Source organism: Balaenoptera physalus (assembly GCF_965194825.1).
Source record: "Balaenoptera physalus genome assembly, chromosome: 3".
In the NCBI taxonomy this organism is placed as follows: Eukaryota; Metazoa; Chordata; class Mammalia; order Artiodactyla; family Balaenopteridae; genus Balaenoptera; species Balaenoptera physalus.
Window position 1 is genome coordinate 116,038,321 of NC_138890.1, and position 14,837 is coordinate 116,053,157.

General features: G+C 35.5%; 1 protein-coding gene and 1 long non-coding RNA gene across 2 annotated transcripts in view; one reads left to right on the forward strand and one right to left on the reverse strand.

The window, feature by feature from the left end:
- Positions 1–11,784, forward strand: part of AP3B1 (adaptor related protein complex 3 subunit beta 1) — a 271,201-nt gene extending 259,417 nt beyond the window's left edge. Inside the window, exon 27 of the mRNA XM_082457114.1 lies at positions 11,050–11,784. Within this exon, the coding sequence (XP_082313240.1) occupies positions 11,050–11,203 (154 nt within the window). The 3' untranslated portion in view covers positions 11,204–11,784. The remainder of the gene's footprint in view (positions 1–11,049) is intronic.
- Positions 1–14,837, reverse strand: part of LOC309658639 — a 485,138-nt gene that overhangs the window by 16,868 nt on the left and 453,433 nt on the right. The window lies entirely within an intron of this gene.

Here is a 14,837-nt window from a genome sequence, read left to right on the forward strand (position 1 = left end):
ATGTATAAATATATAATTTTCCTTGAAAATAATAACCCCTAAACATATGTGCCCCTCCTTTTTTATGATGATACATTTGATTGATTGGTTTGGATTAAGGCCCTCTTCCCTATTTCATACAATCCTTAGTACACGGATATGGGCTTTCCTGAAAGATACAGATAGTATACCTGCATTTTATAGTAGCTTGGTGATTTGTAAAGGTACCTTGTGTGAGATATGGCTGAGAATTTCTTATTTCACCAGATTCAGTGAATTCCAGGAAGAACTGTTTTATAAAGCAATGGATTTGGACTTTTTTACTTGAAAAGGGGGAAGTTTGGGTATAGATTTCCTTCTGACAGCAATTCCCTAAGGCTGCTTCCAGTAATAAGGAGCTGCTAGACAACCAACATGGGGCCAAATGCAGCTTCTGTTTCTTAGGCCAGGAAATATCTTCACCACCACCATCTAAAACATGAGGTGCAAGTTATTTGTCCTTAAAGGTAGCAGAAAATGTGATTAGTATGTGCCTTCTTTGTATTCTTATGAATGCTAGTGGCTTGAAATGAAAGTAAAATAATTACTCCTTAAATAAACATGCAGTTGTTACTTAGTCCTCTGTGAGTTTAAAGGAATTCATTGCAAACTATCTTTAATTCCTCTGCCATTCTACTGCCAATGGCATACTTCCACCATTACATTTAGGAAATAAATTGAAAATCAAAGAGAACGCCTTCAACCCTTTAAAAATGTATTTTTAAATTAATACAGGGGCAAGAGAGGCCCCATATAAAGAGTTCTGTGGGTGATCTGGATTTTTTTAGACTCAGTTCTGCCATTATTGGGCTTTATAACTTCTCCTTATGGGCTTTAAGTTCCTCATCTGTTTGGAAATTGATGGCAGGGAAACGAAGGTGATTGAAATGAAATTCTATTATCTATGGAAGAACATTGGACTTGACATCAGAAGAGCTGAGTTCAAGTCTTGATCTGCCATTACAGAGTTGCCTAACTTCATGTACTAATCATGACAGAATGAAAACTGCATGTACTAGTCAAAAATCAAATTTACCTTGTGCCTTTTTTTTTTCTTTTTTTTGTGAAGAGGAGGTCCTTAAGTAAGTTGCTCAAGATGCTTCCATTTCTTAATTTACGATAAGCCTTATCTGTCTCACATAGGGTGGTGATAAAATAATAAAATGGATATAAGGTCATCATATTGGTACCGCAATGCAAATACACCTTATCTGTCAGTTAGTGTTGTTCAATAGGGGAAAAAATGAACAAAAAGAAGGCTTTTAGTAAAAATTTTTGGTTCTAAGTCTTCCTTGTTTTGTTTTCTGCTTTAAATACTTTTTTTTCACTTTCCTGAGTGATTTTCTTCAGCAGAAGTTGTTCTGTTTTATGTATGGATCCTTTGAATTATTGAAATTACTAAAACACCAAAATATTGTACATCAACTGTAACTTTTAGCTTATGCTGTATGAAATTTTACCTGACACATACAGTATCCAGCAATACTTCAGTCTTATTTTAATACGTTCCTCTGTAGTAGACAAAACAACATAGGGTAACCCTTGTTTATGTTGGAACTTCTAATTAAGTTTTTGTTTTGCTTTGTATGCGGGTTTTTAACTTTTCTGAAAGCAATGACAGTGTTCTAGGTTTTTGTTTCTTAGAAGAAAATAGCCAGATTACCTTCTCAAAGCCAACTAATATGAAAGCCATTTTCCTATTGGGAAACAGACTAAGAAAGACACTTAGCACAGTTGTATAATTCTTATTAAAGCATAAAGTTTGTCTATAACTTGTCTTGGTGGTTTAGAACTTAACAGGATTAAGTTACAGTCAATTCTCAATTATCCATACCAGTGCAGGGGAGACACACAACTAGGAACCATTTCTATCTGGCTTTGGAGTGCAGAGTTTGCACTTACACTTAATGGCCATGGTCCTCATACACTTCTGCAATGTGTTGACACTTTTCCAGTCCAGCCTTATCACAGTGGCCTGGTATTTGGCTCTGTAACTTGGTGGAGGAGCCCAAGTTACTACAGAGCCAAAAGTGAATAAAATGCCTATATATAATTCTAAATAGGTTGTGCTATCTTAACTTGCCTCACAAGTCTCATGGTACTTATTGAAAATGTTTTAACATTTGCTTTTTTTATAGTAAGGTATGACTATAATAATGTTTTAAATTTTAGAAGGCTTCCAATAAACACCTAGAGTTATTTATAGTTTTCATACAGGTATTGACAAAAACTACTATCCCACAAATGTAACATTTTTTGCCATTCTTTTACGCTCAGTAAGTTAAAACTGAAATAAACAGTTGTTAGTACAGTCTGTACCAATGGCTTTCTTAATTTCATTTAAAATGAAATAGCAATTACTGTTTATAATAACAAAAATTAACAGTTTACCACTTTATTGAATTGTATTAATGTTTTTGACAGTGTTCAGTGGGGTATTACCCTGTGGGATGAATGAGTTTATATATCTAAGCCTTTATATTATTTAATTGTTAGTAATAAAATTGAAATCTCTATGAGATTTTTGAATGACTTCTCTATTCTTCTGTGGTAGTTGCTTTTTTGAGTTTATGAAAAATAGGACCAAAACCATTATTGTATTTATTAATGGTAATCATTTTTAATAAAAAACAATAAGCTTGAAAAGCATTTTGACCATTAGTATTTTAAGAAATTAAAATTTTCAGTACAATAAATTATTCTTGGCTGGCCTACCTATGTTCTATTTAATTTTTCAGGATCTTTCATTTCTGAGAGGACTTTTTAATTAGCATTAGAATATTCTTTCTGACCAATCAATGAATTAAGTTCCCATTGTCTAGTTTTAGGATAATTTATTCCTACTACTCTTTACAATTTGAATATTTTTTACATTAAATACCAAGTTAAAAAGTATTTAACATAAGAATTAGCTAAGAAAAAGTGAATCTTCATTAATATGCAGAAGTGTGTAATAGTATAAAGTAGAAATTTTAATTGAACACGTAAGAGAAAATGGTTCCTAACACATTAGCAGCAAATACCTCCATTAAGAAAAAGTCAATTAAAGGAGCACAAGTTTTACAGAATTCAATTCAAAAACCAGGAGCATTTTCAGCATAGTTAACCGGTTTCAAAGATCAGTTGAGGAAGTAGAACTACTTTCAGATTATGTGACATTTAGTTTTGATTTTCTAAATGAGCCATAGAATCAGAAAGCCAACCAGTATACTATTGAAAGACTTAATTTTACCTTCCTTTCTGTGGTATGTACTTACTGGTTGAAAAAGCTGCTCTTTGAGAACGAAACCATCTTATTGAGATCTACAGAGTTATGGTCATTGTGCCAATCTGCTGTTTTCCAAATTACAGTTACCACATGATAAGGGGTAACAGAGAAGTCAAAATCAAAAAAATCATAAAAAGCATTTATTAAATATATAGCCGAACATCTTCATGTCCTATGTTAGATACTCATATAAGAATGTGAGACACTGTGAAAGTCTTAAAGCACATTATTTAAAACAATACTAATAGAGTATATACGAAGGGCAGAATGAACAACAGTAAACCAGTATATGAATAGACTGAAAAGTTAAAAGGTGAAGATGTTATGTGTTTTAGGGGAGGTTAGAAAGACTAGCATTGGAAATCCTAGGTTTATCCCGGGCCAGAAAAAATTTCCTGTGTCCTTCCAAGAAAGAAATTAAGTAAGTGTTTATGAAGGAGATTCGTATTCCATAGTGTAGAAACTGAGGTGCATTTGCTTTAATTACATTGCTTGTCCTCTGATAAACTAATGTATAAAAATGACCAAAATGCAGAAAGCCAAAAAATCTATACCTTCAAAATCTCTAACATTGTTCTGTATAAAAGAACCATGTGGGAGTTTGTGTAAAACTCAGATTCCTGGGACCCACACCCAAAAACTCAGATTCAGGACTGCTGGGACAGGACCCAGTATTCCAAGTGGTTGCAGATAAATGTTCCAAAAGTTCATAGTTAATGCTAGCCACATGGCATATTTTAAAATATATTTTTCTGTGTTTATGTTTCTTTTTTATAGATCAGTCATTAAGGAACATCAGTAGACAGATGTTTGATTTAGGTTTTTCTTCTTTTTATCCAGTGTGTTCCAGCCAAGAAAGTCTGTTGTTATTAGCTAGAGTAGCACATTACAGTGGTAGCTATGAAACAGTCTTAGACCATAAGTAAAAGTTTGTCTTTCAGCAGTCTCAACATTTTACATTTTAGCCCAGTTTCAGGAATTCTGACATTCATATACAGTAGTATTGTTAAAAACAGTTGTCATACAACCTACTCATTTTTCCCTTTTGTGAACAACAAATTGACCTTATAAGGGGTGATATTTGAGTGAAAATAGAAAACCATGTCTCTGCCACGATTCTATTTTAGTTCTTAGCTTATTCAGTAAGACCTTAGGACAGCTTTCACTAACTTGTATTTAGTACTTACATTCTTTTTTTCCCCCTGTATATCGTAATCTGTGGTTTGGATTTTGTTTACCCTGTCACTTTTTTAATTTGCATATTTTGAACATATACAACCTGTGAATAATTACAATCCTTATAGAATAAATGTCGTTTTACTGTTGTTACTTAGGTCCTTAACTATTAGAAAAATCTGGTGTTGTGAATGGAACTGTGAATCCATGGCAACCTAGTAGCCAACTTTTTAATTTATCAACACACCTAAAGACAGTTTATTGTTTTAGGATTAAAGTAAAATTTTTTTTACTTACAGTAGTTGTAAAGAACAACTTATTTCTAGTCCTTAAACTCATCCAGTGAATCACTGTTGTATACATGTTTATGGTTATTAATAGGGGAAATACTGGTATATACCATTGTTTCTATCCTAAAATATCTATATTGTGTAACCCCTTCATTCAATATTTTTTGAAGACCTTTGTGACAGATTTTGTTGCTGCTGGGGTTACAAACATGAATGACATAGTTACTTCTTGGTGAGGGTCTTTGATATTTTCCTTTTTTTGGTTCTTAGGTTGATCAACCTTTGGGTTATTGTTTTTGTTTGCTAGTTGTTTTATTTCTTTTCCCCTGATAACTATGGAATATTTAAATACTGGGTAATTTTGAAGGGCCATAATGGACAAGAATGACATTTGATGGCTTAGTGCCCTAATTTTATAAGCCTGATACTATAGTCACCATACTTCACCTGTCTTAAAACAAAAGTTTGTACAAACAGTTGTTAATATAAAGATGCTAGGCTTCAGTCTTTTCTATAATATGACAAATTGGAGAGAATTTCCAGTGGTCCAGTGGTTAAGACTTGCCACTTTCACTGCAGAGGGCCCGGGGTTCAATCCCTGGTCAGGGAACTAAGATCCCCACAAGCCACGTGGCACAGCCAAAAAACAAACAAACAAATAAACAGGCAAAAAACAAATTGGCATCTCAAACCAGGACTAAGATTTGTGGAACCTGTTTCGTGATCAGTTTTTCTCACGTTGGTGGTTGTCCACTAGAGGGCAGCACTGCTTTTTTATCTGACTGCTTTGATCTCTGCAGGCTCTGTGAGCAGCAATTCATTGAAAAGCAAATGTGGACCTCAGTTAATTTTTACAGGAAAGGCGGCGTATTTGGATATTTCAGAAATAACCAAACTGCAGTTGATTTTTGCTTTAAAACATTGTGTATTTAAATTTTATTTAATTCCACTGTTTGTGAATATTCTACAATGCAACAATTTTACATATAGGAATATATAAACATTTTCACGTAAAAATGAAAGAAAGGTATTCTTGATGATTTTCCTTCTGGGTTGACAATTTTATAAGGAATCAAAGAGAATGGGGTAAGAATTTATTTGTTTTACTCTCTGGTTTTCTGTTAAGTCCCATCCCACCCCACCCCCACCAAACAGACAAACCAAAAATGCTCTGGAATAACTGGAATGTTTCATATCTCCTTTGAGAAAGTGCACTTAGATTTTCTTAGCTTTCCTGTATAAAGAGAATGCATCGTTGACAAGACAGTGTGGGGAATCATTTTTTATACCAATTCTAAAGATTAGAATAGAAAATAGAGAGTCCTAAATTCTGATGGTAGCTTATTTTTTGTTTTAACTATTCTCATCAGAATGTTAAAGGAAAACACTACAATATTGCTGGCTTTTTTAAAAATAATAGGGAAAAATACATTGCTTTGGATAAATTCTCTAAACTTGAATCACATGTAAATTTTTTCTCAATATTAATTCAATAGTGTAATGGGCTTAACTTCAAAATACATTTTTATAGTCAACAAAATGGGATTTTTTTACAACTTACAAATTCTCTGCCTTTTAAAAATGTTATGCTATATTAACTCAAAATTATAAGGGTTTATCATTTTAAATCCTTTGGAAAATAATACTCCAAATCAACATGCTTTGGTATTCAATGTTAGGAGGCTTATTCAAACCAGTATTTCTTACGTATAATCATCGTGCAACTTCATTACACATTTGTCAACTTTGGACTAATTATTTTTATATAGCTAGGGCAGGGCACTGCATCTTGTGATCGTCTTTCTTACTAATAGGATTCTGTCTGCTTCAGCAGACAGTAATTGAAGGCTTCATGTATAGAGTGGGAAAAAAAAAGTTTTAGCCTGAGTGGGCCATTGTCACAGCTCCTGGTAACCAGTAGAACAGAAAACACAAGAAAATTGAACTCAGAATAGAAAAATCAGAAACCAGGAAGACTATCCAAGAGAAGAAAAAGCATGTCTTTGAGTTGTTGCATTAAGTGTAGCAAATATGATTCTGCATAAAAAAGTTTTATGTTTGTGAATACCCTGGAGATTGATGCAGCCTCTCAGATAAATATTTTTAAATTCATGTTGTTCTATCAACATTTCAGTTATTAAAACAATTGAGTTGTAGGATTCTTTTCCTTCCAACAAAGAGCCTTTAAGGTCCATAGGCATTTTCCTACAAATCTAAAAAAAAGTATGGTTTAAGTGCATGAAGGAGTAAGTCCGTGCATCGTAAATAATATATTTGTTCAAATTCGTTGTCGTTATTTGACCTGTTCTCATAATTTTGTCAGTAGTTAAAACAAATTAACTTTTTTAGAAGAGTAGTACATACTTTGATTTAGGTTTGGCAACCACCTTATTTCATCTTTTTCTTTAAATCTTAGGAATTCTTATGGACTTCAAAGATTAAATGTCAATTGCTAGAGATAACAGACAAAAAGACATTTAACAAGATGAGATACAAATATATGCAAACAGTTTTACCTTCTCAGTTGGTGATTAGAAACAGTGAGTGCTTGGTGGTAGAATGAAAATGAAAAATTATGAAAAATACCTAGCTGGTATCCTTTTAATAACATGGAGCCCATCGTACATAGGCAATACATCTTTAACTGCCATCCACTTATTTGTTCTCATTTGTGGTGTTACTGGTGTTCGAGGTTGGTTGGTCTCCCAGTCGTCCCTCCCTACATTACAGCTCCATTCAAGGTTTTGTATTTTTCATTGCTGGTGTCTCTTTTGAAGGAGTGGGGGTGGGGAATGTTTGTTTATTTTTTTTAATCTTTAAAGGCAGAACTTTAAAATGTGTTGTGACAAAGCATCAAGTCAAGATGCTTTGAATTACAGAATATTACAAATCAGGTACACAACTTTTGAAGAGAAAAATCTTCCTTCTTAAAGTTTCTGGAACAATAATAGATTATATGCATATTAGGTAAATAAGAAAAACCTTAATTTACCTGTTGACAGATTAAAAAACAAATATTAAGAGGGCATTTTGCATGTATTAAGAGAATGTGTGTGATCTAGAATCAGAAAGCTTGGGCTCAAATTCCTGCTCGAACCATTCACTAGCTGTGTGTCCCTGAGCGAGTTTCTCAACGTCTTTGGGCCTCAGTTTCCTCATCTACAAATTGATCTGGCTCAGAATCAAATGAAATAATGCAAGTGAAGTATTTAGTACCCAGTGCACACAGCACTTAATAAATGATAGCTGCTATTATCATTACAGTGATCAAAAACTTCACAGGTTTTCTGGAAAAAAAAATGTCACAGAGTGATCTTAGTTTGAGACCAAGTACAAAGGTTTTTATGTCAGCCATTAAATTTAGTATGCAGGTATTTGACCCAAGCTGTCTTTATAATCAGTGTTTCTTACATCCCAAAGCTAGCTATTTGTTATTTACTAACTAGTACTCTTTCCATAACTATCTTTTAAATGTATGTAAAAGCATAGCCTGTTTGGGAGTTAAATGATTAATAAATTTTGGGGGGAGGGGGTGGCTTCTGCTTTCATGGACCAAAACAAACCAATTGTAATCATGCTGTGTTCCAATTAAATACATCCTTTTTGAACTGTGAAATGAGAATGTCAGAACATCTGATCTTCTGGTCTTCTGCTTTAAAACACTGCTTCTATCATTTGTGCCCATTAGAACATACAGACCTAGTTAAAAGGCAGTAGCTTTCACACCAGGTAACAGATTTTATTGCTAGGATGATTCGCTTAGCGTGTTTCCACTGCAGTGTAAGCAAATGCCTCTTTTCTTATGTGCCCCTATTCTTTCCAGTATTGAGCATTTTGTGGTATTAGGATTTTTAAAACAGGTACAAGACACTAGTTTTAATCTCTGTAAACATACTGACATCAAAATTGACATTTGTCTCTGCTGAGTTTATATTATTGTAATATCAACCCTAAGTTTTAATAGAAAAGAGATAAAATGTGCCTTGGGGCTGTGCAACCCTGACAGTCAACAGGAACTTTTGCATTCCTTTTCAGACACAGCCTTCTTCTCCGTGTTCCCAAGGCACAAGTGTTAAGTAAATAAAGACTATCATTGACATAATGATAACCCTGTCAGAAATAGGGACCTCTGCTGAAATATTTGTTGAATGAAGATTTGGTGATGACCACATCTGTGGGGAAAGTTGCATAAATGGGTGAGACAATAGAGCCACCTAGTATCTATCATCTGGTGACATGGTTTAACAGAAATACAGAAACGGGGTTCTCCTATGACGCAGAGGAACCTCGAAAATTTGGACAAAAGAAATGCAGAAACCTGCAAGGGGTTATAGAAAAGAGAGGTCATTTCAGGGCTGGTGATCTTGTGTTCTCTCAAAGAGGCAGCTGAGTTGCCCAGTTCCTAATCTCTTGTATGGATGTCTAAAGAGCAGATGGGTGTATATGTCCAGAGCTTTATAAAACCTCTTTAAAAACACTGACATGATTTCTGTTCCTAAACCGGCTCTACTTACAGTTGCTTCTCTCGGTGGAAAAACTGCTCTATCGGATTCCTTACAAGTCTTCAGCATGTTTGGAGAGAGTACACAAATAAATGTCTACGAAGGTTCCTAACATACTTTTTCTACCACCCATTAGCTAACATTTTAAAGCACGACTTAAAAGTGTTGATAATATTTTCATCTTAGTAAAATTAGCATATCTGTCTTGCTTTTGATGCATTATTCTAATTATTGTTGGAAAATTGATTTTCATGATTCTATTTAGGCCAAAAATGGCTTGTTAGGTGTCCCCACACACACAAAAAAAAAAAAGAAAAAGAAAGAAAGAATCTCATATGTTATGAGATTTTGATGTCATTTTTTTTTTAAAAACTCAAAAAAGAAATTACTTTTCATTTAAAGAGAATCTGCTTCCTGCTTAAGTGGCTAATATTTTAATTAAGTCAGGAGTGAAGTTTTTCTGAGTGTCTCCTGATAAACTCCCTCTTTTATGTTGATGGTAATTAAACAGATCCCCGAGGACGCCGTGGGCTCTGTGCAAGGCCCATGCTAATTGTCAGACATGAGACACTGACCAGTTGGTTGGCTCTTGAATAGCCCACAGCGCGCTGTCAGCGCAGCAGTCTGATTTTTATGTATTGTGAGCTGCTGTCAGGGCTAACTGGGTGCCATTGTGGCTGAAGATGTTGCGCAGATTGAGGCAGATGGCTCAGATTCAGACACGTGTCCTCCAGAAAGGGGAAAGGGGATCGGCCCTGCAGAGCGGGGTCGCAGCAGGTCACAGACCTGCTCTACACTTGCTAGTGTTTTCAAAAGCTCATGCGCAGCAACTTTGTTTTTCTCCAGTCATCCCTGCAAGCAAACCCCGTCCCCCCCCCCCACGACCCCCCCAAAAGTGTGGAACATGCTCTACGTGGAAAATGGAGGCCTAGGAGGGGACCGCCCTCTTCCCATCTCTGGGGCTCAACTGTGCAGGCAGAATGAATTAGCAGGATTGACAGAAGTTCATTGTGCCTCCAACGGCTTTGCAGTCAATTGCAGTGCTTAAAAGGCTAGTTTTGCTTTTAATTTCATGTAATTAGTAGGTTCTTCGTGTCTTGGAATTTAGTAATGGAGGCTTAGACCTCAAGTTTCCTCTTTTACATTCTAAAGCAGAAAGAAGATCTAATGTTCTGAAGATTAAAAAAAATACAAGCGGAGGGAGCGGGGTGTTGCATTTGGCTGTCACGTGATTTTGTTACATGTCATCAACATTAGAGATTGAAGTTGAATATTTAACATGTCTGAATTCATTGAAACTTATGAAGAGTTCTATAATGCACACAAAATTATCTAATGTCTTGCATAATCATTTTCAGATATGAGGAATTAAAATTTCAAGCTCTTTGAGAAAGGTACCTTTTTCTTAACACGTTTTAAAGATAAAAAGAGTGGTTTATTTTAAATGGCGCTATGCATAGTGAAATGTTAAATATCAAATGAATAAATGATTCCCAAATATGTAGTAATAGAGAATTATTCACATGCATCTATTGTTCAAACTGGTAAGTAAAATAGAACTCCTTTTTCTGTTCTGTTCCAAAGATACACTGAAATTACCTGCTTGTGGTAAGCATGGTGCTGGGCAGTTTATTGATTTTTCAGAAGAATGCTTGGCTTTGGGTTTTTGGCAGTAGGGAACCTGTAATAAATTATTGAGAAAAAAACGAGTTATTTTAAACCTATTTGAATGTATGCTGTCTCCTTTTTTCCCCTCATGATAAAAGGTCTCTCTCTTTTCTTTTTTTTCTTCCAGGTTTGCAGCTAAAACTGTGCACAGTGGGTCATTGATGCTAGTCACGGTGGAACTGAAGGAAGGCTCTACAGCCCAGCTTATCATAAACACTGAGAAAACTGTGATTGGTTCTCTTCTGCTGCGGGAGCTGAAGCCTGTCCTGTCCCAGGGGTAACCTGCTCACATCTGGACTTCAGAATCTGGCACACAACAAAAGTGCCTGGCATCCACTACTGCTGCCTTTCATTTATAATAATAGCCCTTCCATCTGGCAGTGGGGGAAGAATACCCTCTTGACATTCTTGTCTCCTGCTTTAGAAAGCTAGTGTGTATCTATCACGTATGCAGTACTTTCCCCCTTTTCGCTTTGCTAACCAAAGAACATATATTTTACTGTCAGTGATCTCAACTTCTAAATCCATGTGGCATTTTCCTCTGTTCTGCTACTCCTGGCCTTCTCGGCTCCCTTCTCTTTTTCAACAATGATGGACATGAATTAGATACTTAAAGTTCATTGTAAATCATCTTCCCTCTCGCAGGAAGCAAAAATTAGCCTAGAAATAGTAGTATAAATGGCCTCTCAGCTTGGTATGTGAAAATGGGAGAGCATACTTTTTTAGAATTAAATTCAAAAGCAACGATTTATCTGTAAAATTTTGTTCTGTGAATTTCCTGGTGTTGTAACTGGTTATTGACAACTGTCATCATGAAATTATCTCTGAATAATAAGATAAATAAACTAGCACCTGAATAACACTTGTCTTTGCATTTTTAATGAGAAATTGTTTATAATCCTTAAGTTCATATGCTGAGGTTTCCTTAAAATAAATATTTTGAGTGTTATATCATGCAGAGAAACAATGGGGTTTAGTTAGTGAAAGAAAAACTACTTTCAAACCAGCTAGATTTTCTACTTATGTCATAGTTAACTTCAAGAAAAAAGTTGATATGTTTAATAACAAAAATAAAAATCTTCATGTCTCTTTATGTACAATTTTGATCTCTTAGTAGAGATCTGATTACAAGGCCTATTACAACTACTGAAGAAATTCTCATTGTTTTCTTTACAAATCTCGATGCCCAGCTTTGATGGACTGACATGCCTTTGGAAGCTAACTAATATAAACTAAATGATAGAAACCTTAAAAACTAGTTATATGATCAACATTTTAGCACTTTGCCCTAGAGTGTTTATTTTATTGCTAACTTAGGCAAGGTACTGTTTTTCTTGATTGTTCTATACTCAGAAAACTTCTTCCTAATACTTTTAAACGTTGAACTTGTATTTACCTTTCTGATACAAGCTAGTAATAGGCTTTAAGACAGTTCCCTTTGTATAGAGCCACATAATGAGTTTTTGAAAGTAAAAAAGAAAGAAAAGGTACATTGAAACACTGTAGAACATATATAAAGAGTAAAGAAAAACAGAAAAAAACATTCTTGGAACATTCAGGCTGTGAAAAAATTATTTAGATTTTTAAGTTTGTGAGCTGGAGAGAGCAAACAAGCTTATTAAAATTTCCTGCTCCTGAAATGCAGCAGTTACTCTGGGGGAGGGATTACTGTGGTAGACACATGTTCTTCCTCACTCTGGAGACACATATACTGGGATAGTACTCACACCAAGAAGCACCTCTGTAACTGCAGCCCTTTGGCATTTCCATTATTAACCCTATTTCTTAGGGCTTTACAACTTTGGATTTTTAAGTCAATAACTTTTTGAAACACTGTAAAGAATTTGACAGGCTAAATACTTATTTTCTGAAAAACGTATTTGGACTTACTGTCATCAACGCAGAGGGGAAAATGCATGTTGTGATGTAGAGATTTTTATTTTCCTTAAATTGGGGCACTCATCTTTGAAAATAGATCACGCATTTGTCTGGTTTTTAAAACTAAGAAAATTTCAGTAGGATTTTACCTTTGAATAAGATAGTAATTTTGACTGCTAATTTTTAGATTTAAAATGTATATTAAATTAATATGTTGTGGTATGCTAACAGTTGAAACCATTTGAATATCAGTAGCTTATTATTAAAATATTTTTTCACATAAGTGAAATTAGAAAAATGACCACAGTCCCAAGTTTAAGGTTTAGGGTTTTTTTGTTGTTTTTTACCTTTCTTTGGTACAGTGATTCAGAGTTCCTGGCCTCATGTTTCCTTTAACTTTATCATAATCCATGATTACCTTTTAAATTGTTACATTGAGTCAGGTTAGTCAATGTTGCATTCTTAATTCCAGCTATATTTTTTCATTTTAATGTCCACTTAATGGGACATTATATGTACACCAATCTTGAAGAATGGCTCTCATAGTACATTTCAGACTGAGCCTCATTTTTGGTATCACAATACATCTGCTTTATTATAAGAAAAGGAGAATGTTTTTATTCTGAAAAGACTATAATAATGAACTTACTTATCAACTTAAAAGACTGGATACTTGCCCTTCCCAATAACTATTTGCAAACATTTGAATAACTTTATAGTAAGCTTATGAAAAGTTTGCCCTTGTAACTTGTGTTTCTGTGGTGAAAATTTTAAATGTTGGGACTTCCCTGGTGGAGAAGTGGTTAAGAATCCGCCTGCCAATGCAGGGGACACGGGTTCGAGCCCTGGTTCGGGAAGAACCCACATGCTGTGGAGCAGCTAAGCCCATGCGCCACAACTACTGAAGCCCACTTGTTCTAGGGCCCGCATGCTGCAACTACTGAGCCCCCATGCTGCAACTACTGAAGCCCGCACGCCTAGAGCCCATGCTCCGCAACAAGAGAAGCCACTGCAAGGAGAAGCCCCGTGCACCGCAACGAAGAGTAGCCCCCGCTCGCCCAAAGAAAGCCCACGCACAACAACAAAGACCCAACTCAGCCAAAAATAAAGTTTTTTTAAAAAGATATTTTAAAAAATTTTTTAATGTTAATATTAGAGAAGACAAGAATCCAGAATGACAAATAACATAAAGGGAGGCTTGGAAAAAAGTTGGAACAGCTAAAGGAAAACCTAAGATCTTTCACTTTCTTTGTTCCCTCTCTGTAATCTCTCTGACCTTATAGAAAACTTTGTTTAAAGGGGGAGAACTCTTTCGCATAATGGGAGGGGAGAAGAAAAAGCCCTATGTTACAACACAAAATTAACAGAGCCTTACTATCACCTTTCTATTTAAAGACCCCGTCCACCAAGGAGCATGGCAAACTGCAGTAACCCTTGTCAGGGATGCGGGAAAACAGAAGACGTGCTCTGTCCCCCAAGAAACCTGCAGTCCAGTTGGCCATAAATGAAGAAATGGCAGTGTGGACTTGGCTAAGTTAGTGAGCCCTAGTTTGTAAACAAATCTCGCTTACGTACTAATACAGGCTCAACTCCTCCCCCACCCCTACTCGCTCCAGGTGCCAAGTCAGCCCCAGAGGCCTGCTGAGCCCATGTCCTCACCTCCACCTCCTCTCTCCTCTCCCAGATGACCCGACCAGACAGGGTGCACACTTTGTTCCTCCATCAACAGGAGGTCAGTTAACTGAAAGACAATTACTTTCCCACCATATGCTTGCTTATTTTTTTTAAATCTTTTGTCCTTACCCGCTACCTTCCAACTTGGCCAGTTACCTCAGGAAGTTTTCATGATCACTTTCACTCTCTTCTCAAGATTTCAGAGAAACAAAAAAATCAAGTTTGTGATAGTGTTGTTGTCTTAGGTGAATGGAAATCGTGTTTAACAGAAAAATATGCCCTTCGATGGACCAGAAGATTCTTTTCTGAGTCTTCACAGACTCCACCTCCTTTCATTATATGACTTCCCAACAAATAGCATCC